At 46.8% G+C, this 26,776-nt stretch overlaps 1 protein-coding gene across 4 annotated transcripts in view; it reads left to right on the top strand.

Annotated features, from left to right (window-relative positions):
• Nucleotides 1-5,444: 5,444 nt before the first annotated feature.
• Nucleotides 5,445-26,776, top strand: part of LOC144142513 (uncharacterized) — a 60,998-nt gene continuing 39,666 nt past the window's right edge. For 2 of the 4 annotated variants that reach the window (XM_077674075.1, XM_077674076.1), the window contains exons 1-3: nt 5,449-5,675; nt 12,168-12,417; nt 14,697-14,807. In XM_077674075.1, the coding sequence (XP_077530201.1) occupies nt 12,193-12,417; nt 14,697-14,807 (336 nt within the window). In that variant the 5' untranslated portion in view covers nt 5,449-5,675; nt 12,168-12,192. Of the gene's footprint in view, nt 5,676-12,167; nt 12,418-14,696; nt 14,808-26,776 lie in introns of all 4 variants that reach the window. The other 2 variants (XM_077674078.1, XM_077674077.1) reach the window with 2 other exon arrangements.

Raw genomic sequence — 26,776 nt, forward strand, 5'->3', positions numbered from 1 at the left:
TGTCGGTTGTATTTTTTGTGGTGAACATGGCAGCACCCAATCGTGTTATGTAGGTCTCCTCCGGCGTTTTACAGAGTGTAAAGACAACTAAAGATCTGGAGAGTACCAGTGGCGAGAAACGGAACCCCGAAATGAGTTCGGATTCTGTTTCTGACGTTGTGTTCACATTTTCTTGCATTGCATGTCTAAACTCCGTGATAGTTTTTTAAATACGATCCCAGCTAGATAAGATGTGCCAAACCGCTGGTGCATTATTGCGTCAGGGTAATTCCTTTCTCCACATAATGCGGTGGTAAAGGAAGCATGGGGCTTCATTTCCGTCAAGATTCATGGGCGTAAAGGTTCACTGTCACGCATGACAATTCCCTAAAGCGGGAATATGTTCATTGCTCCTTCGTGGGAAAACTTCGATGATGTCTGTTGGTGCTGATATTGCCTTTTATGCGGCAATACAAGTGAAACATCGAGAAGCGGCAGCAGTTTTATTTTCCACATGGCTACAACAGCACTTGATAAGAGTCAGTAGTCCTGTTAGAGCCGCAGAGCCCACGGCGTGCCTCTTCTAAACACCGGTGTGGGTTTAGTTGGTATAGAAGCAGCCATAGGAGGCAACGTACAACAAACACGGGCGAAAAAATTTGCAAAAAATCTTTTCTCCCTTCAAATAAAATTTACAATTCTGATTTTTTGCGAAAATAAAGTAGAGCACACCGTCTACCAAACGAACTATTGCGCATATTTTTACTAGGATTGCTACAGCACAAAATTTTTGTCCGAATGTGCGGAAAAGGTGCGTTTTTGCATAATTTACAATTTATTTTTCGAAAACTGCTTTACTTCACTGCTCTAGAAAAAATGTTACGCCTAAGGCAATCAATAAGTGTCGCTGGATAAAAAATGCCAGTTTTCTCCTCGTTCCGAAAGGTACTTTTAAAAATTGTTAAAAAGCACCATTTCATCTTTATTCCGCCAGCAAAAACGAGGTCAAAATATGTTTTGTGGCGTTCAATTTGAAATGACCGGGGAGACCAGGAAACACACGTGCCATAGCCAGAGTTTGACCTTTCCATTTTAACCAGAATGTCTTAAATAAATCTACATAGTTGGTGCACTTTTCTCAGGAACGGCGTATTTAAAGGGTTATTGCGTGGAAGAAAAAAAATTTTCGCGTGCCAAATTACAACCAGGGCTTTTGGGGAACGAGGTAACCAAGTACAATTTTTTGTTTCAGAAAGGTCTCAGAGAGTTCAGCGCTACACCTGGGACGTTTGACGTGGAATGACCCAGTATTGCGTACACACCCGATTACGGTACACTAGCGACAATATGTTGCCTTTCTTTGGCGCACAAAGGCAATGATTACGTAAATCTGGGATTAAGTAATGTCTCTTGGTGGTTTTGAAACTCACAACCGGAAGAATGCCACACTTTTTGAAACAGAAGTACCCGTAAGTTGTTTCCTTTGAGATACCCGAAAAAAGTTCCGGCGTGACCAGGCTGGTTAAACAGCCGCCCTTCAAGGATTTATTTTGTAATTAATTCTGCATAAATAGTTGGCAAACACTCCAAAGAATGCAAACATTTTACTTGAATATAGAGGCAGGACAATAATTTCATTGGAAGCTGTGCACGCGCGAGGTATGGACTGCGCCTACTGCTCTGCAGGTCGTTTCTTCCTGGCCGAGCTCATCATTATACTCACGTTCCTTTGGGTGAATGAAACCATCGATTACAGACAGATGGCTTCGGGTGCTGAATTTTACCCGTTTTTTTTTACTCCTCAAGAGCAGATTGTATTACCTGCAATGATGAGCCGCCAGATTGTGGCGGCTTCTCATGGCTACTGCTAGCTTGTGACGGCTAACGGTTGCGGAGTAAAATGAGTAGCCGTCACAAGCTACGCCTTGTTCCCCGAATGGTTCCACCATTGCGAAATTAACGACTTCGTGCTTTAAAATTGAGAAGCGACGTCGGGAACCGATCGGTTATTTGTGAAAAGAGGTGGGAAGTACTTCGCTAACGCATGCTTCAGGCAAAAACGTGTTTATATTATTTATGGACAACATATCCTAAAAACCCTATTCAGCTGAGTACTTACGGAGTTGTTTTATATCCTCTACGGTGAGTAAAGTTTTCGTAACACCGGCTGATATAGACTCAAGTCACCCAACCTCGCGAAGCCTGCTTTAAGAAGGCAGCCAGCCCCTCAAATTTCGCGCATCCTATCCATAGTTTACAGCCAAACGTCCTCTGGGCAGCCATGTTAGACTACGTGACGTCATTCACCATTGCTGGCACTAGGCTTTCGGAAAGCGTTTCTTGCCGTGGCCTTCGCTGATTCCTGTGCGCATTGGCGAGTGATGCCGAGGCTCGTCGAAAAATTTGATAACTATTGTCATTTTTAAGCGCAGGGTATTTTAGGGGATCGTTTTGTCGTCGTAGCTCGCTCGCTGGACCCAGGTGAGCAGCACGGCGTTCCGTCGTAGCGGCTGTCATCACTGCGTAACCCAGAGGCCTCGAAAGCCAAACGGTTTGTATAGTCATAAACGCTCGAAACTCGTGAACCGCTGGCGCTTGTCATGCATCTCCATACAGACGTCTCTAATACATACGTATTACATACATACGTCTCTAATGAGTTCCCCGCCAAATATTAGCATTGTTGTTGAATACCACCTTGGCCTGCAGAATAGTAGGCACAATCGTTCCTGCAAAAAATACGCTTTACTTTCTCTTCCCTTAGCTTTAAAGCAGCTTGTTTTATTTTCCACTTGTATAATAACACACCATTCTTTGCGTTTTTTTGTGGCACTGTGTTCGAAAATACGGCCACTAAAGCCTTTCAATCGAAGCAATTGATGAACCTAAGGCGAGCGCATGACGTAATGGCGGTCCTTGACTATACAGACGGCTTGATGTGAGCCGCATAGACACTAGCACCAGATTCCTCTCTAGTGTATATTGTAAGAAACTCAATTGGATGGATGGATGGATGGATGGATGGATGGATGGATGGATGGATGGATGGATGGATGGATGGATGGATGGATGGATGGATGGATGGATGGACGGACGGACGGACGGACGGACGGACGGACGGACGGACGGTAAGACGTTTATTAGAGAGTAAAAGAAGAGGGAATGGGACGCGGAGCAAAAATGATAGGTGCCCGGACCGCCTCCCATGTCTCCGTTGCAGTGGTCCGTGCGTAGTTTGTGTCTCCGGCCCATACCCGAGGACACGTCCAACATGCGTGAAATAAAGTGGATAGTTCTCTTCCCTGCTGACAATTTCCATTTATTACGGTTGGGTTATTGGGCGCGACTTACGAATATACATAAATAGGCCTTGACAGTGCGATTTAATTATGTGGGTTGTGATAGCAAAGTCGGCGTGATTTTTATCTGTTAATGAAAACACTACTAGGTAAGAACCAGTAGAGCAAACAGGAAATATCAGTTTGAAAAATATTGCGGCTTCGTTGTACGAGTTACTCGGTAAGGCAAAGACCGTGCCGTCAGCGTGCATCTAAATTTTCGACTTTAGTTACATATTAACAAGATGATTAACATGAATATTAAGCAAAAAGAGGCCCTACCACCGATCCCTGTGGAATACCCAAATTCACTGCCGTGTTTTTCCATCAATTCCTAATTGGATGCACTGCAACCGATTGCGCAAATTTTCGATGAACAAATAAGGCCCTCTAAATTCAATATCACACAATTTAGGCAACGGTGATTCATGGTCAACGGTACCGACGGCGTTTCGTAAGTCTACAAACCACAAAAGAACAACTACTAAATGGTCAAATGTATGAATAATACTTATTATTTTACCCGCCGCGGTGGCTCAGTGGCTAAGGCGTTGTGCTGCTGAGCACGAGGTCGCGGGTCCGATCCCCGGCCGCGGCGGCCACTTTTCTGATGGAGGCGAAAAGCAAAAACGCCCGTGTGTACGAGATTTCGGCGCACATTAAAGATCCCCAGGTGGTCGAAATTAATCCGGAGCCCTATACTACGGCGGCCTCATCGGCTGCGTTGCGTCAGCGCGTTAAACCCAACAATCAATCAATAAATACTTATTATTCTAATTTATTCGATTCGTAACGATTTTGTTATGCGCATATTTTTAATTTTCCCTAAATCTCACTTCCGTTAAAAAGGGCATGCAAGCCGAATGGACGTTCTTAGCAGAACTGGAAATATCAACAGCATGTGCACTGAGCAGTGACATGTGCACTGTTGCTGCATCTGTATTAGCTCACCAAGGGTCCCTGTACAATCGCTGACTTTGGTACCCTTATCTGTAGTGATTTTAGTGATGTACTTTTCTTGCGCACTTCAATAAACTTCTTCTCCTTCCTCTTTTTCTCCATGTGGCCTACACACCCAACGTGTGCGCGCACGGATCATCCATCTCGATACACACGTATTGGACAAGCCAATGTCAGATACAGTATATGTTTAAAATAAACAGAATGGGCCTGAAGAATTTCTCATGGTTTGACTCTTCGAATCTTCAAGTTAGCACTCTATGGCATGGAGGAAAGGAAAGTTGTTCGATGGCACCGAGTTGCATAGCCGCTTAACCCGAAGCGGACAGCCATACAGCTACTAAGGCTCGGAAACTGGCCTACCCGGGTGTCTGTCATAAAGAAGCAGTTTTTGCGCGTAGCAGTAAGAAATTATAATTCGTGCTGCAATAAATTCTCGCGACTGCATGGCAACCGAAACGCGAGAGGCCGCCTTCTCTCGGATCTCTCCACGAGCGCGGCGGGGAGATACGGAACTCAAAATGTATGTTAGATACACAACGGTGGCGCCATCGGTGATTTCAATGTGCACCACGAGTTCCTTGTACAACCGCTTCCCAAAAGGTGGCAATAGTCCCTCATCCCGACTCTGTGTATGGAGCGTAGTGGAATTTGCGCTCTTATCTCTTATCCTGTGCAGTATATCAAAGTGCTAACCACAAGTTCCGTATTCATGCCTTGTGTAGAACCGTCCAGATAACTGTACTGCAAGCTGTGATACAAACGAAAGGCACGCCGCTGTTCAAACCATCTGTTACGGAAACGCGCAACCAAGGCTGTTATTCCCAGGACGTAGAAAAATCAGTGCCCATTACGAGATGCGGATGCTTTCTTCCGATGGCGCGCAATACAATGAGCGTCAAAATTATTGCGCCATTTGGAAACACGCAGTCGACTCAAGTAAACACAGTCTTGCTTGAAATCGTAGAAGAGTTGCAAGCTGGGCGAGTTGGAAATGCATCTTGAATGAAACCAGGCGCAAACGTAACAGGACGCAGAAAGGAGTACACAGGACAAGCGCTGGTGCTGTGTACTCCACAACATTCATCTCTGCCTTCTTATCGCAACGCACCGTCGACGTTAGACAAACTAGCGACCACGCCCGCTGCATATGCTGGCTCAACGTTTGCAGCGGATATGAAGCGAAGTCGGTCGTGTTCCGTTGCCAGGGGCAACAATCAAGGAACTGATAGCCGTGCTTCACGGCGTTTCGTTCCGTTTCTTGTTTTAGCCGCCCGTAGAAATGGCGATGGCTGCTTCGGTTCGAAGTGCACCATAATCGTGACATTGTTGACCTTTGCACAAGTTTGTGATGGACGCGCCGTATTCCTGAAGCCGACTATTTTGACTGTGATAAAGGTACGCTGTTATGGCTGTAGGCCATTTTCGTTTCTCTTCGTTTCGGTGGTTTCTGTAAACGCAGAAGCTGTGGCGTCCTACGAGGCGGTAGCGATGATTTGTGTTGAATGAACCTTTCGACGAAGGCATTCTGTGGGCTGTGGATATTCTAATTGCACATTTTAGCAGAAACGTTGTAGTGCGCGTCAAAGCTTTCGTTCGCGTCCGCTGTCACGCTGTTATATCCCAACGGGTAACATGTTTTCGCAGACTAAGGCGTTGTACTGGAAATGAGTCGATTACGGCACGTTAACCATATGCACGTTTCCTTTTTCAGTCTGACTTGTGCTTTGGTTTCTCGGCCGACATAACGTCAACAATTGCCACAACCCAAACGATTTGCTATCCCACTACCTTTTTCAAGCCGGGCAGTATTCGGTAACCCTGTCACTGTTACAAAGTTGTTACCGATGTTTGGGTCGAATGAATTCCAGAAAAAATCGCATAAAGCAACGCGGCAGTGCGTTACCCTTCTTAATTTTTGTGTCGTAGTGCAGTCATTACTAGATTTTAATCAAGTGTACCAGCCAGAAGAGCGCGGTAGATGGTTTATTTAATTGAGGAAGTAATCATAGCTCTACAAGTGAAGCCGTATTAGCGCTATTTGTTATAGCTTAAAACGAAACCAATTGGCCAAGTACTACGACATCATGCCTATTTGATGCACTTTTAAAATTCACAGGCTGCAGGGGTACAGTAATAGCACTCGAGCTTAACAAAGGAGCAACAAAACATGATTCTGCCATTAAACAACGTTAAAAAACAATTTCTGGGCGTCAACTAGAATTTTTTCTGCAAGCATAGGCTCATCTCGTAGAGTAATCTTTTTGTAAAGGAGATGCAGTAAATTAGATTCTGCGCCGAATGTGATTTTTTTTCGGTACTTCCAGATTGAAAGTGATATCAGAAACACCCTCTATATAAAGCTTCGGTGCAATATAATTCAGCTATATTTTTTAATTATATGAAGTTGTGGTTGCTAACGCATCATTACACGGCAAATAATGTCGCGGCATCTGGAATATTCGTTGAATTTCGGAGCCCTAGTAGACGATGAAACGGCCTTATCTGTGCGTGCCTTCTCAGAAATCAGTTCTACATATCGCGACGCAAGTGCTGAAGAAGGCAACCCCGCGACTGAGCGCCATTAAGTTCTGGGTTCGCTAAATCAACAAACTGTGAGTGCGCCAGCCAGTTGATAAAGCGCACTGCCTTCGCTGAGTGACACCGCTTTCTAGATTAATGTAATAATTGCTTTTGGCGATGACTAATGAACAGATCTAAAATATGCTTAATGCTTGAAAGACAAAAAAGTAGGTAGTATTGTTTTTTTTTCTAAAAACGTTGCAATGGTGTAAGAAAAGTATCATGTACCATTTAAGGTATCCACCAGAAAAGCACGTCATATCCAGCAAAAAAAAAAAAAAAAAGAATAAACGAAAGCCATTCCACTCAACGTGGAAGCTGTCGGAAGTGCAGAGCGGTGATTCGCCATGGGGCTGTGGCGCCGTTATCCACTCATTCCTACCACCCCTGACGCTGTTCGCCTCCCTATCTCACTCCTCTCTCGATAAATTGAACAGAGGTTTGTCCAAAGCAATCAAATTTCCCTCCTCGCAGTGATCGCGCGCCCTCTGCTTCGAACAGCACGAGCGGACGTTCTGTTTCTTTAGCGTGAGCTACACTGACCGAGGTTGAGCAGTTTCGTGTGTCTCCTGAAGAGCCCTTCTCCGTATATGCGCGACGAGCAGTGACGTCACACAGCTCACAGAACGTTGCTCGCTGGCCGGCGCCTCTCGCACACCCCACGCGCCAAGCGCCTTCACCGACCTCCGTTCCGCACGTGGCGGCACGGGCAACTTGGTGATCATGAAGGTGTGGCCGGCTGTCGAACCGATTTCTGGTGCCTCCCAGCAACACCGGTTTGCGCCTGTGGAACCAGCTTAGCTCTAGGGCGATAGGTGACGCTGCGCCGGAGCCGCTTTATGAACATACATGAGTCACATAATGCGTATACAGCGTGTGTCATTGAAGCAGCAGTAAGCATGATAATCATGCTAAACCTAGACAACCAGGAAAGCTAAGAATAACCAGCTGAACCTGAGCTCACGCTACGTATATCCTGGCATAGCCGAGCTAAGCCACTGCTAATTTTTTTTTTCTGTTTGCTTTCATTTCGCACGTGCTAGAGCCTTACAGCACGTCCCTTTTTTTCTGCGGCCACGTTTTTCCCTCATGTCGTAAAAACCAACCCAACAACCATCCATAACTAAATGAATGTGAGGGTTGGCGGTTAAATATGTTTTGCCTCAAATATGCCGACAGTTTTCTTCGCGCTGAGTAGAGTGGACATGTATGACCAGTTCCAGCGGTTCCATGAGTTTAGAACGGTTCTGCTTGTATAAACCTCTTGTTCAAGTATCGGCTTAACTCTTCACCGGGAGGCTTAATCGGAGGAGAAGCGGTTGTTTTTTCAAAGCCTCTGTTTGGGTCCGTTGCACCGCTTGATCGGTGGTGGACAAACAGCGTGACAGCGGACAAGCTACGACGACAAGCCCGACCCCTAAACTACTCTGCACTTAAAAGCACTCGTTAATGTGCAGTAGATAAGTAACTGACAAAAAAGAGTTCGGTAACTTCATTAAAGCCTTAATGAACACAACAATCAAACACCTAATACTTTTTGTGAATTCATTTTTAGTTAGCGTGTTTTGCAGGCAATAATTTGTTCTTGCTTGCTTGCGGCAGCACAATAGCCAAGGGAGTTCCTCACCCGGAATATATAAGTTGTATTTACAGGCGTTGCGCGCATGCTGGCAACTATGTGTGTGCGCCTCCTTGCGTAAGCTTCCGCGTCCCCTTTACTAAGGCGACGTCGTATACAGAGGCCGTACGCAGCGTTCTTGCGGGAAGCAGCAGCAGCGGTATTGTTTCCAACCGAGCTCAAAAGCTTGGTGGGACGTCCTGGACGTCCGCTACAGTTTCGCGTGGCGTTGTGCTGCACAGCACAAGGACGCGGGTTCGTTTCCTGGCCGCGGCGGCCGCTTTTCTGATGGAGGCGAAAAGCAAAAACGCCCGTGTGTTGGAGATTTCGGCACACGGTAAAGATCCCCAGGTGCTAAAAATTAATCCGGAGCCCTACACTACTGCGCGCCTCATCGCCTTTGTAGCGTCGGTGCGTTCAACCCTACAATCAATCAATCTAACTATTCTTTCGCGCAGCTTCCTACAACGTGCTTGCCGCGAGACACGAGTGAAGTCGTCGGCACAGATAAGCTGATTGCCAGTTGCCGTGTTTTGGTATCGGCACAGATTGCTCAGCTCTTGGCGAGCGCCTTTCCCTTTGGCCGCACAGCCACTTGCCGATAGATGTCGCTAGTCTCCCAGCTAAGAATGCAACCCCTGCTCCGCTGATTTGATTGATTGTAGGGTTTAACGCGCCGACGCAACGCAGGCGATGAGGCGCGCCGTAGTGGAGGGCTCCGGATTAATTTTGACCACCTGGGGATCTTTAACGTGCGCCGAAATCTCGTACACACGGGCGTTTTTGCTTTTCGCCTCCATCAGAAAAGCGGCCGCCGTGGCCGGGAATCGAACCCGCGACCTCGTGCTCAGCAGCGCAACGCCTTAGCCACTGAGCCACCGCGGCGGGTCCCCTGCTCCGCTACCATCGTATCTCAGTGTGCGTGCGCATGAGCACTAACTTCTTCACAAGCACTATTTCGCTTTGGTACACAACGGCGAATTAGAGTACACTTTTTTGAGATGACTGTACCGGGGACTGTACAGCGAATAGGGGGGGGGGGGGGCACTTGTGCCGATATATGCGTGTTAGCAGGCAACTACGCTGCGCCGTAGGCTTTTCGTGTCTCGTTCCGCTTTCTTTCGCACGCGTGGCTCCATTCTACGGTGCTGATGCGGAATTCTCAAGACCAAGTAGAGAATCACCACACGATGTCAGTGGGATTATTGATATCTGTTGACGCCCCGGCATGACACGGCGGTTTGCAGTGTTGCCAAGAGAAGAAATCTCCCGCTAAACTTTTATACTAACCATACTTGCTTTGTATATGCCAAATATTATCCTGTTAGTATGGATAGACCCCGTACTGTGTATCGACGTACAGGAGATAAATTAACTGTTTTCTTGACCAATTTGTGGTTTGTTTTCGATTAAATCCTGACTATTACAGCTTAGAGTCCATTTTGCACGATTCTGGATAGGTTTGCAAAGAGTGTTGACTGATGTTATTCGTTTAGGATAACAGCGTGGGAACGAAGGGTGCAACGAAAGAAACAAATAATGGCACATCCGTGCTGTTATACTTAAATTCTATAACAAATTAAAAATATCCCTCTAAAGACTGCTTCCAGGATGCCAAGCATATAATTAATAAATCGAGTAAACACATCAGCTGGAAGTGAATGCTTTATGCATTGGCATAATCGCCTGTATGATAACAGTTCCAGTTTATTTTCACAAGCTCACGTCGAGATATACTCGATCTAGGTAAATGAGTAGGTGGGATAAAATAGAATAGAGTCCAACAGGCCAATAGCCATACCTACCGAACAGATAAAGGGTGAGGCGTAGACGCGAGGAGCGGTGGGGTCAGACACATTGCCCGTTATCTACCTTTCCCCGCAGTCGTCGTTGATTGTGGATGACTTTGTTGGCCACGATTCTGGACTGTGTCCCTTTGATTCGCAGTCAGCAAAGGCGGCACCCATTGTTCGGTGATAAAGCTGTGCACTTTTTTTATTACAGCCCTGCGGTCACGCTAATATCGTGCCGTGATATTTGTGCACTTTCTCCGAATGTTTTAGATGCGAAGCAACTCATGCTCGGGGCTCTGTCCCTCCCTCCCTTGTCGTCGTTGTATTCGTGCCAAACCGTATTCGTGCCAAATGCTGACATGCTGTCTTCGAACACGTTCCGACTAAACTGCCTGCCATAACGATAATAATGTTATAACCTGGAAATGACGGTACAACGCTTCTCCTTTGGATAGAGATGACGGGAAATGTTGTCGTGACACAACGTTTCAGGCGCTAAACCGTGCACTCTTTCCAAACGTATTTGCGACACCCTCGCATTGTGTCTGCAGTCGTCATAATCTTTTAGCGTTAAGCCAACAGTTGCCACTGTAAGTTTTACCACTTAAGAATTATCGTATTACCTCGAAATGATGATAAGTACTTTTTTAAAGCGCAGCTTTTCGGTCTCACTGATGGTAGTGTCGTAACCAAACGCACTTCAGGAATGCCAACTTTACACAATGGGAGGGCACAAGATGACGATGATGACGAAACAAGAAACATTTGGCCGCGTATTTGCTCCTTTCGTTCAAATGTCGACGAGAGACGATAGTCGTCTGGTGCCCCTGCCAAGTTAATGCCTCTCTTCGCTTTCCCGCTCCCCTCTTATGCTGTTCCTCTCCCGTCTCGCTCCTCTCAAGATAAATACGCTAGATATTTGCTCAAGTCAATTAAAAGTTACCACGTTCCACTTCTCCAGACCGGGTGCCTCGATGCCAGCGCTGCCTGACGGCGGAGACGCACGTAAATTGAGGCACCGTACTACAACGTTTATAGAACCTGGTTGACATGCTCCACGTGGGTTCCAAGCGGAACGTCGAACCTATCTAGTGCAACCTTTCTTCACTGTTGCCGTTTTATTTCTTAAAATTCCGCCTGTAGCTATAGTGACGCAGGCGACAGCTGGAGAAGGAGTGATTTTTTTTCTGCACTGGATGTTTATTGTGTTTGCTGTCGCAAAAATCAAGCAGCCATTAATTTTTTACTAAAGGAACACTGGAAATAGCAGCTCTATATTGGTTCTTTAGTTCATATGTGGCGAAAAGCAAAAACGCCCGTGTGTACGAGATTTTGGTGCACGATAAAGATCCCCAGGTGGTCAAAATTAATCCGGAGCCCTCCACTACGGCGCGCATCATCGCCTGCGTTGCGTCGGCTCGTTAAACCCCACAATCAATCAATCTTTAGTTCATATGTGCGCAATGCATTGTTCTTGTTCAACAATGTTGACAAGTATGAACATTGCCACTGGACTTCAACGTTTAGATTTGGCGGTTGGTATATCAACCTATTGTGCAGATTCTGTTTCACCTTGGCCGGGCTTCTGAACCGAGTGACAGACAGATAGATAAATAGACAAACAGATAGACAAGCGAAGACTTTCGCGTTGAAGTGCCCCAAGAAAGACCATCCTGGAATTGAGACTGGGTAGCTCGCGTTGTGAAGCCGACGTCTATCGAATTGCGGCCTTTCGAAACGATGGAAACAGTTTGGATTTTACTTTAAACTGCTTGAACATCTAAACAAATGTAATCCAAACAAATAAATCGCAAACCCCCACTTAATTTCGCGTAGAGAAAGCTTCGTGTTTCAACCATCTTTCTTGTTAGGTGAAACAGACTGATTTCTTTGCAGTGTTGGCGAGCCAAAGAGCAAGGAGATGAGGAGCGAGGTGATGTACAGGGACTTGCCTGGTGGACCGCTCGTGGTGAAGTTCGCGGACGAGGTGTCACTGTGGTGCCTGTGTTCCAAATGCGGGATGTTCTCCAAGGATATGTTCCAGGACTCTGCGTCTCACGTCTTCTGCAGCGTGTGCATCTTCGAGTGCAGTGAGCGGAAGAAGATACACTGCAAGCACGAGCGCAGGGATGTGCCCGTGGATGACGTAATATCGCGCATCTACCTTTTTTAACGCGAAAGTGCTTTATTCCCGGATACACTAAGATTTGGCTGACGTCATATCCGTCACGGAAGTGACGCCAGTAAAACGAAGCAAGCGGCCTGTGAAGGGTGCACCCCTGCACAAAGGGTCTTCTTGCGGGGAAGCAACCTTTAGTACTAAAGAGTACATAAACTTGGGGTTGTTCATTTTCGGGTTTTATACTTTAACACGCAAGTGTTTTCTGCTATGATACCCCAAGATTTCGCTGACGTCATATCCGTCACAGAAATGGCGCCAGCACACCTTTCGCGAAGCGACCCGCCAGAAGGACGTCGCTCGCCAAGTACACCCACAAGACAGCCGCCAACCCGCAAATCATGCTCAGCTGCACATTTCGCTGCACATTCCACTTTAGTGTTTTACTGATTCCTATGACACAGGAATCAGACACAGGTTTTTTTCAATGTTCCTGATACCAGTGCGGCGTTTAGACTTTGAAAATACCTTGAACAACCGAAGGAAATGTAAGCAACAATTCCTCGGAAGTTTCGTTAAGGTAGGTTTTAATTATTCGTTTCTAAAAAGTAAACCATCGTTCGTAGCGCAACAATGGTTGAAAGATTTACTTGAAGTGTGGTCTTTGGACTTGGAATAGAAACAAAAATTCACTCGAGCTTCGTGGGTATGCCAAAAATGTCGTTGGGGAAGATGCTAGCACTTTGTAGTTTCCTCAATACAATAGTATACTTCGCGTTAACGAAAATTCGATGGTGTGAAAGGCAAACAGGCAGTGAAAACACTTCGGGACCAAACTGTGTTCTACCATTAACGTACTTAGGCTCTGAAGACATAGGAGTCGAAAGAAGTACTAAAAAATTGGCCGCGTATCTGCTCCTTTCGTTGCAAATGTCGTCAAAAGACGATAGTCTTTATCGGCTATTTCGAAGTAAATGCCTCCCTTCACTTCGCCGCTCACCTCTCATGTTGTTCCTCTTGCGTCGCGCTCCTCCCAAGGTAAAGACGCCAAAGGTTTGCTTAAATCATTTTAAATTTCCCGCGTTCCACTGCTCCAAACCGGGTGTCTCGATGCGAACGCTGCCGTACGGCGAAAACGCGCGTTAATCGAGGCGCCCTACTTCAACGTTTATAGAAAAGCGTTTCCCTACTCCACGTGCGTTGCAAGCAGAACGTGGAACCTACCTAGTGGAACCTTGCGTAACTGTTGCCGGTTGATTTCTTAAAATGGCGCAAGAAGCTATAGTGGCGCGGGCGACAGTAGGCGACGGCTAAGTGAATTCTTTTCCTGCAGTTGATGAAGTATTTAATTTCGGAAAAGCAAGCATGTTTGATTTTTTTTATAAAGGAACGCTGCAAATATCACTTCTGTATTGATCTGCTGTCTCATATTTGCGTAATGTCTTGTTCTTCTTCAACAATGTTGACAAGTATGAACCTTACACCGGACATAGACGGGTAGATTTAGCTGTGACTATATAAGACTAATGGGCAGGCATTCTTTTGCTTTGGCCGGGTGGCTGAATCGAGTCACAGACAGACAGACGGACAGACATACAGACATACAGACAGACCAAAATTTCTGGGTTTAAGGAGCCCAAGAAAGACTATCGTCTTTAAAAAGACAGCTCAGGTTTGGGCGTATCTTAGCTCTCCTAGGGCCTTTTCACCTCATCAGAAAAACGGGTCGCAAACACGTTCTGTAACCCTCTGAACGTGCTGCAGATCTATATTTCGCGCCCAGTGTTGCGTGGCCTTGTTGGAGTTTTTGCCATCACGTAATCACAAACCCACTCTCCACGAACCACCTCAGCTTTTGCTCATTTAAATAACACCATCGCTTTTGAAACGGAAGCTATAAAAAGGCCTCTCATCTGCGTAGCACACATCGTGGCGTTGATTTGTCAGGTGGTTTACACTGCACGTGGAGAAAAGTTGAAAGGGTATTCTACGTAAGAAGTAGCTTCTCATTCTTCAAGTGTAATTTTGTGGTTTGCAGAGTCGAGGCTACTTTAAGAGTCATATGTTTGTCATTATATGTCACCTAAGTTTCGTTTCCATACATGATAAGCTATACTAGCAGTGCCTCACAAACCTGAGGTGCGAATGGTGAAACATAGATTAATGAAAAGTTGTAAGCAAGTCCAACCGCAATCATACAGTGACCGTCCCGCGTTATTGTTTCGAAAGGTCTTTCTGCACCATTTTTTCACTAGCTTACGTAACGCTTTAGGTTCTCCTTAACAACATAAATTCTCGCGTTGCAGATGGTCCAAGCTGCTGTCGTCGGTCAAGTTATGAGCGACCAAATAGTTTTCTGTCCAAACGGTATGAACGACTATGGGTGCAAGGAATTCTGTGCTCTGAAGGACCTGGAGGTATGCATTTTTTTTCTTTTTCTCCGCGGTGTTTAGTTAAAACTCTATGGGAAAAATGATGAACACCACTATTCTTGACATCTATGAGTGTAAAATACCCACTTAAAACAAACAAGAATCAAGCTAACAAAAATCGAGTGTATATAATAGTAAACTTTCTTGTTTATAGCAATAGTAACAAAGCAAGAAACTGTTTACACGTACAACCAACTCGTTATGATTGGGTTGATCTTGTCGGACCCAGTGTTTCATCATTGGAGCAAGATGTTACAAACAGTTCTTCACCGCTTAAAATTGACCTAATCGTTCGATGGGGCTGTAAACCTGCCATGGGGCTGTAAAGTTCGAGAAAGCTTTGCAAAAACACGGCAATCCAAAAACAGATTAATTAATATCGCATTCAGGGCGGGGGATACCCCAAAAGAAGGCTGCGGGAGATTAAACAATGAGTTGAAACAGAAGCACGATGAAGAGTTCTCAAACGTATACGACGCGTGTATGCAGTGATTGTGGTGGGCGAGACGTACGAAAAGTAACCCGCGGAAACGTTTACTACAGACGTATTGTTTTCTGGCAGTAGAAAGAACTTGAAGGGCGCTAGAGCTTTTCCTTCAGACTGCCACGAGTCAACAACCGTTAATGGCTGAGCTCTGCGCAAAATTCACGTCGGCCAAATTTGTTTTGTGGCGAGGACACAGTGTTCTCTTCACCACCACAAGCGCAGCAGCGCGAGCAGTTGACCATCCCGAAGTGGAGGGCGTAAGCGCCCGTCAAAGCAATGTTGCCTGGAATCTAGGGATATAAGACATGAGGTGGCTGTGATGCAGGTAACCTACGACAAGGGAGTATAATGCAACATACAGGGTGTCCCAGCTATCATGCACCAAGATTAAAAAAGATCAATGGCGTTACTCGAAGAAAACCTAGTGCGTCATGTTGGCAATACTGTGGAGAAGCGGACGGTATTTTTTTCTTTAATGAGGCTTAACTAACTAATTAGGTTGGTATCTGGGTTGGGACCCCAGATCCCAACCATGAGGCAGAGATAAATAGAAGGATCAGAATGAGGTGGGGTGCATATGGCAGATATTCTCAGATAATGAATAGCAGCCTACCATTGTCGCTGAAGAAGAAAGTGTATGACAGCTGCATCTTACCGGTACTCACCTACGGGGCAGAAACTTGGAGGCTTACTAAGAGGGTTCAACTTAAATTGAGAACGACTCAGCGGGCAATGGAGCGGAAAATGATAGGTGTAACATTAAGGGACAAGAAGAGAGCGGAGTGGGTCAGGGAGCAAACTGGTGTTAAAGACATATTAGTAGAAATTAAGAAGAAGAAATGGACGTGGGCAGGGCATGTAATGCGAAGACAAGATAACCGCTGGTCATTAAGGGTAACAGAGTGGATCCCTAGAGAAGGCAAGCGCTGCAGGGGGCGGCAGAAAGTTAGATGGGCAGATGAGATCAAGAAGTTTGCGGGGATAAATTGGTCACAGTTGGCACAGGACCGAGGTAATTGGAGAATAATGGGAGAGGCCTTTGCCCTGCAGTGGGCGTAGATAGGCTGGTGATGATGATGATGATGATGAACTAACTAATTGCAATTAATTGTCTAACTCGATCATTACTGTCTTAATCGCTGAAGTGTCAATGAGGCACTTGTAGGTACCCACGAGGGGAATCTAACTGCGGTATTTTCAGTGACGAACTCATTGGGTACTTATTTGGGTACTCAGAAAACCCGCAAATTATGAAAAATACTGTGGGACGGCGCTTCGCGCGCATTGTAAGACAGCGCCCCAAAATAAGCTGATTGAAAGCAACTGCTTCGCCTGTCACCCGCCCGAAGAGACAGCGCATCACCTTGATAATAACATTAATGGAAGGAGCAGCAACAGCAAGATTCGCGCGGCGCATGTGCAGTAAAGGCACAAACTCGGTCGCGATTTCTTCTTTCTTTTCTTTTTTTCATTCGGGCTAACTCGGAGTAAGCCTTTTTGAGGGCGTTGCTTTACGATGCGCGCGGAGTCGCCGTCCCGTGGTATTTTGCATATTTCGCGGGTTTTCTTTATCCGTCAGAATAAATGTGTCCGCAGTTAGTTCGCCCCGGAAAATGCCGCAGTTGGATGCCCCTCGTGGGTACTTACAAGTGTCACATTGACACTTTAGGGATTAGAAAAGTACTTCTCTAGTAAGATAATTTCTTAAAAATATTAGTCAAGTCTCATTAACGAAAAAATGGTGCCCAATTCTCCATAGTACTGCAAACATTATGCACCATGTTTTCTTCGAGTTACGCCATTACTCTTTTTTTAAATCATGGTGCATGATAACTGGGACACCTTGTATAAATACAGCTCAACGGAACGTGGCAGATGTGAATTTGTATTGTATTTCTTTGATGCATACATTTAACAAGAGCAAGGCCTAGAAACCTCCCCACGCAATAATGGAGAGAGAGAAAGAGAGAATGGTATTTAATGTGTCTGACTTTGTTAGAATGGCACAGACGCGTGGCTTCCTACGCCAGATGAATTTAGAACAAACCTACTGATAACGAAACAAAAACCGCAAGGCCGGCGATGGTCCGCATGCTTGCACGGAGTTCTTTATAGACAGTGATCCAGCCCTGAACTGTTCAGGAAAATCAGCAGAGCTTTGGCAACACGAGGGGCTCGTTCGGGCAACAGTTCGCGCAATTCCAATCTTAGAGTTAGCGGATGGCCCAGTGAGACTAAAAAGAACATTCTAGCCGCAATAATCCCAGTACATAGACAATGGGCTACTGAGGCTGAAAACTACATTGCGGGAGCAAAAACCCCAACAGATTCATACGTGAGGTAGTCTACGTTCTCGCGCACGTCACAAGGTCGGCATGGTGGGTGGGGAGGTGGCCTGTTGGAGCTTGGAACGGAAGTGCCGTGTGCGACATTTAGTGTCATGCGATGTAAAACTGCATCGTCATGCTTGGTGAGAGATTGTGGGGTGTCGAAAATGCAGGTGGGGTCAATAAATATATGCAGTTGGGGTCTATTTATTAATGTATCAACAGATGCCCCTACGCTGCATGCTCCGGGCAACGCTTGACGCAAAAGCTGAAGCGTCTTTCCAGTTGAACTGTATTGGTAATACTGCCGCCCCAATGTCATGGGCGATCGATTGTGAAGTGTCTGCTTTGCTGTCCGAAGGTACGCCACAGTGTTCAGGAAGCGCCACTCAAGCTCTCTATGATGGTGCGCCTGTAAAGCTTGTAGATGCAGAACATTTATGTCAAATACCAGAAGATCATTCGGTAAGATGCTAGACACTGAACTGCCATACGAGAGTCCGTGAATATCACCCACTGGCGTGCCGGTTGCTCTGTGTTGAATGCGGGAGTCATGCAGGTCGGTATTATTATTTTATGGCTGAGAGTACCGCAAAAAGTGGTGCGTAAAGAAGTAGCCCATATTCCTATCGCGGATAAAGCGGCAGACACCGACCAACCGGTGTACGGATGTGTGCGGGCACTCTATTTCTTGCAATCTGTGCTACGCCGAAATACATCAGGGCAGTGGCAAGCATAGGTCGGCGTACTCACTCGTGAGTACACTCATTTGTACTCATTTGTACTCAAACTCACGAGTGAGTACGATGATGAGTGATCACACACCCAGAAAAAAACAGTGAGTACGATGACGAGTGAGTACAGGGGTAAGTCCACTACTCGTGAGTACAGTACTCATGAGTACACTACTCATGAGTATGAGTACTCATGAGTACAGTATTCATGAGTATGAGTACTCATGAGTTTGAGTACTAAAGAGTATGAGTGCTCATGAGTACACAGTACTCATGAATACACAGTACTCATGAATACACAGTACTCATGAGTACACAGTACTCATGAGTATACAGTACTCATGAGTACACAGCACGCATGAGTACAATACTCATGACTACTGTGTACTCATGAGTACTGTGCATTCATGAGTATATGCACTCCTGAATACAGTAGTGCAAACAAGTTTTATCACGAGCTGGAGTCCGGACGCGCGTGTACGAGTCGCAAACATTTAGCGGTGCCGCTGTGCAGCTTAACTGTCAAGCACGGTAAAATTAGACAACGAAAACTGCACCTCCCTCCTTTCCCGGTTCCTGTTTGGCGCTGTAAGCGTTTTTCGGCGGTCGCTCGCAAAGGGGTCACGGTGAAGAGGGAAAAAGTAGGGGGTGAGGGCCTGGCGGGAACGCGGCCGCAGTTGCTCTTCTCTGATGGGACTTGTTGACTGCCGCAGTTATTTTTGTTGACGCGGCCTGTGAACGCGTGGCGGCTGCATTGCGCTCGCTCCCTTCCAATTGTTTTAGGGGAGAGGCGGTGGAGGCTGCTAACAACGCACGAACTAGGCGTACTGAAGTCCCTCTTTTTCGGTCTTCAGAAGTTTCCGTAGACGCATGTCACGCTGTTTAGTCGTTTCGTGAGCCGAACCGCTCATTTCAACAGTCGCAGTTAATTTACGTAACTCGCGTCAAACCGACTGCGTGGTTTGTAACGTTCGCTGTGCGTATTCAAGCGACAGTTTGGCTGATGTACGTGCGCTCATATTGTTTTATTAGGTTCCCATTTTGAAATATTTTGCTCAGGTTCGCTAGTAATATGGTCTCGTGTAGTGCCATTTACAAGTGAGCATATAGCCCCACCGTGCACTACGGCGTGCAGGCGCGGCGGTGGAATTTGCCCCAGCAATGGAAATAAAATATCTGAGTACGCCTAAGCACGTTTGTGAGTTGTGAATCGGACATCATAATATCCAGTTCAACGCGTGCGGCGCCTTGTTTAGCCTCGCATATTTTGTCGAAGAGCTGTGTCATCTTGCCGCTGGAGGAGCGTTTTGCTTTCGAATGGCTTTACTTTCGAGTGGCAACCCGATTCGCCGCTTCTCGTTTATGCCACCGTGTAATGAGGGCGCTGACGATGATGGTGAATTTCGGTGGTTGTTATTCCCCTACCTTCACTATTGTTTACAGGCGGAGCGACCGCCCCTCGCTAGCAACTATACCGCCGAGTATAAGCTCGCACTGTGAGAGGCCTCGTGAAGGAATTGTGTTGAATTGATGAACGCCAACGACAGACACCGGGATTGTCGCTTAAGCTCGCATCTTGGAACGCCTCGTAAAACATGTGGATTGCAAATAACGACGTCGCCGCACTTTTTGATCGATCGCTGTCAGCTTCATCCGCGTTGCTCGAGATAAGAGCTGCAGATTTCCACTGTGCAACCAACCCACCAACACGGCAATACAGTGACGTCAGGGCAAGCTATCCCGCCTCCGAAAAATGCGTCTACAAACTTTGTTCTCGAGTACACAAAGCACGGCAGAGCACTTCTACGCTGCTGTAACGGCTGCCAAGTACTGGCAGCAACTGGGTGCCCTGCGGCCCTCGACTGCGACCGATACCCTCTCCACGCCCCCCCCCCCCCCCGAACACACACACACACACACACACACACTGTTGGGACTGGGCCATTCTAGCTCAGTCACCACTGTTCGATTCACTTCACTTTATTTCCTTAAAGACCCCACAGGGGGGTGTTACATAAGGGGCGCGTTGTACAACATAGATACAAAAGCCACAGGTTAACAATACAGATGCATAGATGTTGCGACGTTGCCCTGCTCAGTCCGCCATCGACGCGGCGCAGAGGAGAGCGATGAAGTTGTCGAGCTGACGGTGATTTTAAGCTGCATTCATATACAATATATACAAAGGTAGCAAGAGCGTTACATGGCTCGCACAAAGGCACTTCTCAACTCAGTGCCTCCGATGAAATGCCGCCGCACAGCCGTTGCTTCAGGGCTGGTTTTATACCCCCGGGGTTCCGCCGCAGCCGCGTGCAGTTGTAATCTTTCCGATCAGGACTATCACTGGCCGCAGTTTGAATCCGGTGAATGCAGGCGAAGTGATTGCGTCAGCCGAGTCACGAATGGGAAAGGGGAGGCGACTCAGCGGCGCCGTCTCCAGAGTCTACTCGTCGCTGCGTGTCTTTTGCGGGCCGGTCGTCCCAAGCATTATTTGGTGCGGCCGTCTCGATTGGAAAAGAAGAGTAGACTCGGCGGCGCCGTGTGCCGCCAGTTGCGGCACGTCTGCCGCGGGCTGGCTGACCGAGGCGCGAATCGGGCCCACCGTCGGCGTGTCGCCAGGTGCAGCAAATTTGTGTAGGGCGCTCTGGTTAACCGCACACACACGCATAGAAAAATTAGTAAGATCAGACCCGTGTGGGCTTTGCCCTAGCTGTTAACGGAAATAGACACAACGACGCGTAGTGCCCGTCCTGTCCCTTTTTCGCGGCGGGACCTCCCGCTTTGGCTTTTCGCGCGCTAGCCGGTTTTCGTCTTTCTGTTTATCTCTTACTTTGCGGGCTGGCGGCGCTTGCGAGGGGTACGGTTGCGCAATGTTCGCAGAATTCGGAACAGCGGCGGCAGCGTCTCTTTCCAGATGGTTTTAAAGACGATAGTCGTTCTTTGGCAACTTGAGCGCGACAATGTTGGCCTGTCAGTCTGTCTGTCTGTATCCGTCATAAAGATAATTCATTATTGCAACTTAATATCACGCCCCGCTGTACACATGGGAGCTACTGGGGTCGCCGTTAAGCAGCTTCATGTACATAATGCGCCCTCTCTGCAACTGGCCAACTGCCCCGCGATTCAGCCGCGATTCAGCCCGCGATTCAAAACGCCAGTGCGTACGTCCCGTTTCGCTCTCTCCCGTGCACGTGCCTTCGCGCAGTGGGAAGCCGTACGACAATGCACCGGGTAAGACGTTTTCTTCTCGGGCTCCTCTGTCCTGATGTATATGTAATCTCAGTATTTCTAATTAGTTAAACATTTTATTTTTTTTCAGTTTAGCCTTTCATTCGAGCCACGACCTAGCTAAGATGTTGCAGTCGACAGGATCATGATTTAAGGATCATGATTAACGAGCAACGACACGGCCAGCGCATGCGGCATGTCCGAGCCAGAATTAACAAGATCACCGGCACCCGCGCTCCGATCGAGACTCACATGAAAAACACCATTTCGTACAAGAGGACGCAACCGCGAGCAAGCGGACTCGCGATAAACGGATCCTGCTTGAATGGGAGAGATAGCGATTATAGCATTCTCGAAACAACGGGTAAAAGACGAGGTCTTGAGCGACGACACGGACACGGCAAGAACGGCAACGAATAAACCCGATCCAGACGAAGCATCGAATGCCCTGACGATGAAGTCACGCTTGCGACGCCGAGGAATGTGGGACCGAACGGACGGCACGAACTACGCCCGCTTCCCCACCACAACGGTTTCACTTCCAAAACAACCACGGCGACTGCGAGCACGGAGCCGCAACGACTTTGACCGATCAGCCATGCCACCCTACGAAAACGCCCCGCTACCGCACACTAAACGAAAAGCCAAACGGCTCTTGCACCATACGCAACGCACGCGTCAATTCAAGCAACGTCCTCAACGCGCCGAACTATGCCATCCCTACCCAGCGCAGCCCGCCACCGGACAAACCAGACGTCTACACCCCCACATGCATCAAGCACGCGACGAGCTACACGAACACAATCGCCGATGGAAGCGGCGCAACCAACGCAACGCCGTAAACACTGCCAAGTTCAGGTCTGACGAAGTGAATCCCACGGCACACACACAATAAAATCAAGCAGATTTGAAATTCACCGAAACTCAACGAGACGAACAGCCTCTTAACGAAGTTTCTAGTATGTGGAACAACAAAAAACAAACGCCAGCATCAAGCATCTGTGAACAAGCGGACAGTGATCTGGATACGAACGGACGTCAGTCTACCCGAACGCTTCATTGTGCCTGGGGGCAGGCGCATTTCGCATTCAGGGCGCGATTAGGACACGTATCAGCGCTCCCGGAAACGAAAACGGACGACAAAAGCTGCCACCCGAAGACACGCAGAAAAACGCAGTTTACGGCCACGGCCGCACCTACAAGCCCCGAGCTCCCCTGAGCCCGACCCGGCCTGAGAACAAGACGAGACACCAGGCGCAACGCGAGTGCTTACGTTCCGTTTCGCTTTCTCACATGTACAGTGTACTTGCCTTCGCACAGTAAGTCGCCCAACGACAGTGCACCGCGTCAGACGTTTGCTTCCTCTGTCCTGATTTATATGTAACCTGTGTTTTTCTAATCAAATAAACAATTCATTTTTTCTACTTAGTCTTTCATTGGAGCTACGACCTATCAGTGCAGATAAGTTGAATATTCGTGAGTAATACAAATTGAGTACTCATGAGTACTGATTGAGTACTCATGAGTGCAGAATGAGTAGTACTCGCGAGTGCAGGATGAGTAGTACTCATGAGTAGTACTCATGAGTAGTACTCATGAGCAGTAGTACTTATTGAGTACTCATGAGTACAGAGTGAGTACTCATGAGTACAGATTCAGTACTCATGAGTACAGATTGAGTACGAATACTCGTGAGGACAAATGAGTGTGAGTACAAGTGAGTACGATTACAAATGAGTACTTGATGAGTGAGTACGAGTGATTTTGTGAACAGACGAACTTTTTGAGTCTGAGTTTGATTGAGTACAGCGTAAATAAAAAAAAATGTGATTGAGTTTGAGTGAGTTCTTTCTGTTTTGCCGACCTATGGTGGCAAGGATATCCTGCTCACGCGTAATGCTGGACACGGTAGTCGTCATTCGTATAGGTGGGAACGTCCAACGCGGGTGCCGAGGTGGAACTTGGTGATCGTAGTGCATCGGTAGAAGACCCCGCATTTCGATGGTTCAGCTGAGGGCTGGGGGATGACCCTGCTGTCTTCCCACAACGCAGCGTTGCGCGCGAACCAGCTACTGCCCGCCAAGCGCGTCGGGTGCCAGCCGCCGGCATTCTAATAGCGGTCGAAGCCAACAGAGATTGCAACATTACTTCTGCAAAGTAATTAAATTACATTACTCATTACATTCCTAGAATTTTGTAAAATGTAATTTGATTACATTAAAAATTACAGGTGGTCGAAAGTAATGACATTACATTACTTTTACTCTTCAAAAGTAAAGAAATTACTTTGAAATTACTTCAACAAAAATTCGTCACTCATACACTGCCAACTCGTATACACTTTATTTACCCTCATATACATAAACACTGCAGTATCAAAAATATTGGTTTGTGCGCCAACTTATGTACACTTTATTCACAGCATTATACATCGATATGTTAGTTATCCTTATTAAATCTCAGAAGGAGCTCTGATTCAAATTGGGCATTGGAAAGGTGTCCCCGTTCGTATGTGACAGAGTGTATTTTGACATGCTAAAAAGACGCTCCGCTGGCGCATATGAGGGCAGGGTTGTTGTTAACATAATAAAGAACTTTTTCATTTTCGGGTACCCTGCGAAAACAGTAAGAGCAGCGATGCCGCTTCTCCTCCAACGCTCCAGTTCTTCGCTTGACGACTGAATGGGCCCGGTCCTCCTGATCTTGAAGAAGTAGTCATCGTTGTTTCCTTCGCGTTTGTGGAGTTCTAATACCCAGAGACTCTCTGGGCATTGGAACTCTACTTGGTCAATTTTTTTGGTCAACTTGTTATGCCGTAAGAGAAGCAGACAGGCTACATTGTAGTCAAATGTTATTGGGAAAGTAATGAGTAAGTTTCATTAAATTGTGGGCCTGAAGTAATTTATTACATTACTAAATTACCAGCTCTCAAAAGTAATTGATTACATTACGCATACAGCAAAAAGCTATTTAATTACTGTAATTTTATTACTGCAAAGTCTCGAAGCTAATACAGACACTGGGAGTTTAGGTTTACATACTTTCCACAACTCTGGCGTTTCCTTTTGAGAGCGCAAAAGCACGGGTAGGGTGTAACGTAGCAGAAGAGCGGAGACTGAGCACTTACGGCGAAAAGGGAACAACTTAGAGATGTCAAGGGTTATTAGCAGTGGGTACAGTGCTTAAAGCTTAGTTGCGCACAAGTCGGAATTGCGTCCACGACGTATACGAGTAACCTTTGGTGGCCATACGATTGAAACTTATAAATACCTATGTCTTAAGAATCACTTTTTTCCCCAATGAACGTTCTTTTACTTTGCCGTAAACTTGCTGGCAGAGAACCGAACTAAGAAATGAACCTGTTGCTGACACAAGTTTCAAGACATGGGCCAGCACTCTTAGTGAATTTATTTTTTTATTATCATAGGCAGTATCATTTTCCTTCATTTCAATTTTTACTGCAGTGAAGAGATTGAAGCCGGCGTGTTACCCAAATGTCTTGTTTAACGGTCATAACTTTAACCATTTGGTTCAGGCACGCACGTTATGACGTTCAGAAAGTAGGTGGCCGAACCCGCGCCAGTGGCTGCGTGGCTGAGGTGTTGCGGTGCTGAGCCCAAGGCGGCGGGCTCAATCCCGGCCGCGGTGGCTGCGTTACTGAACGAGGCGAAAAGCGGAAACCCCGTGAGTCAAGATTTCAATGCACGACAAGGGTCCCCATGTGGTAAAAATTAATTCGGAGCCCTCCACTACGGCGCGCCTTATATATAGCCCAGGTGTAGGTTAGGGCGGTTAAGGGGCACCGAGATGGATTTCAAGATGGTTTTTTGTGTAGAAATATGCGGCTTGGGTTTTTGTAAAAATGGCTTTCTTTTTGTATAAATATCATGAGGAAATACGTACAATAAATATTAGGCATATTCGCTCACGCTAACAAAAGGTATTACTCTGGCAAGACAGCACTATTTGTTGCCTCGGCGATCTGAGATGACGTAGTAGTCCCAGGCGAATCACGTCTATTTTAAAAGAAAATTATCGTATGGTGAGAATTTGCTCTCAAACTTCCAAGGTTCAAACTAATACAAGTGTAAGAGAACAGTTCTGGGCAAAGAACTTTTGTGTGATTCGCTTTCACTCCAATTAGCCAGATGTCAATAGTGTATTAGGGCAGCAAGTGAGACGGAATACGGATATCGCAAATGAACTTCTAAAACATGTCCATTCGTTTTCAGCGGCAAACAGAAGTTCTTCTTTCCGGTAACACGCCAAACGCAAATTGCGGAGAACACACTAAACAACACTGTTCGCTCAGAAGGCCGAGGGCATCCAATCACGTTTTGCTATGATCACGACTTGATGGGAAGCAATGAAATGAAACTTCGTTGGAGGAGGTTTCGCTGTCACAACCACGGGCTCTACATTCTCTTTACCTCAAAACAGAAATAACGTCAGGGCTACGCTTGAAACAGTGAATCACAGAAGAGGGCGCAAAGAATCATTGCGGGTACAGCAGCCAAGGAAACAGAAATGAAACCGATGAAACTCTTGTGCAAGAAACTACGCGCTCAATGCTCGCGCCGCGCCTGTCATTGCTCCTGCACTCACTGTATCCTTTTGCCAAGAACAGATGAGTGTCAAGCCGGGTGTGTGATTACGGGGCAGCCGCCTCGTCAAGCCGCTTGTAACAGTGGCTTTTTGCGGTTGTGCCCTCCTTTTGTAAAAGAAAGGAAAATAAACGATTTGATTTGATTTGATTTGATTTCCACTCCGGTATAACACAAATATCTGCCGGAGGGCGGAAAGTTCGACGAATTGCTGTCGCGTCATGGTGAAGAAACCGCGAGGTTCGATGAGAACGCACGGAAACGAAGCAGGCAGGACGATCGCTGGCAATCGACTGGGATTTGTTGAAAACGAACAAATATTTATACATAAAATGACATCAACAGTGCGAATCCTCTCTCATCAGTATCACATCAAACACTGAAATCGATTAAAACACCCGCCGTGGTGGCTCCGTGGTGAGGCGTTGTGCTACTGACCACGAAGACGCGGGTTCGATTCCCGGCCGAGGCGGCCGCTTTTCTCATGTAGGCGAAAAGCAAAAACGTCCGTGTCTACGAGCTTTCGGTGCACGTTAAAAATCCTCAGGTTGCCAAAATTAATCCGGAGCCCTCC

The sequence above is a fragment of the Haemaphysalis longicornis genome, unplaced genomic scaffold, assembly GCF_048455015.1.
Source record: "Haemaphysalis longicornis isolate Haplotype H1 unplaced genomic scaffold, Haemaphysalis longicornis Haplotype H1 scaffold_6, whole genome shotgun sequence".
Classification (NCBI taxonomy): Eukaryota; Metazoa; Arthropoda; class Arachnida; order Ixodida; family Ixodidae; genus Haemaphysalis; species Haemaphysalis longicornis.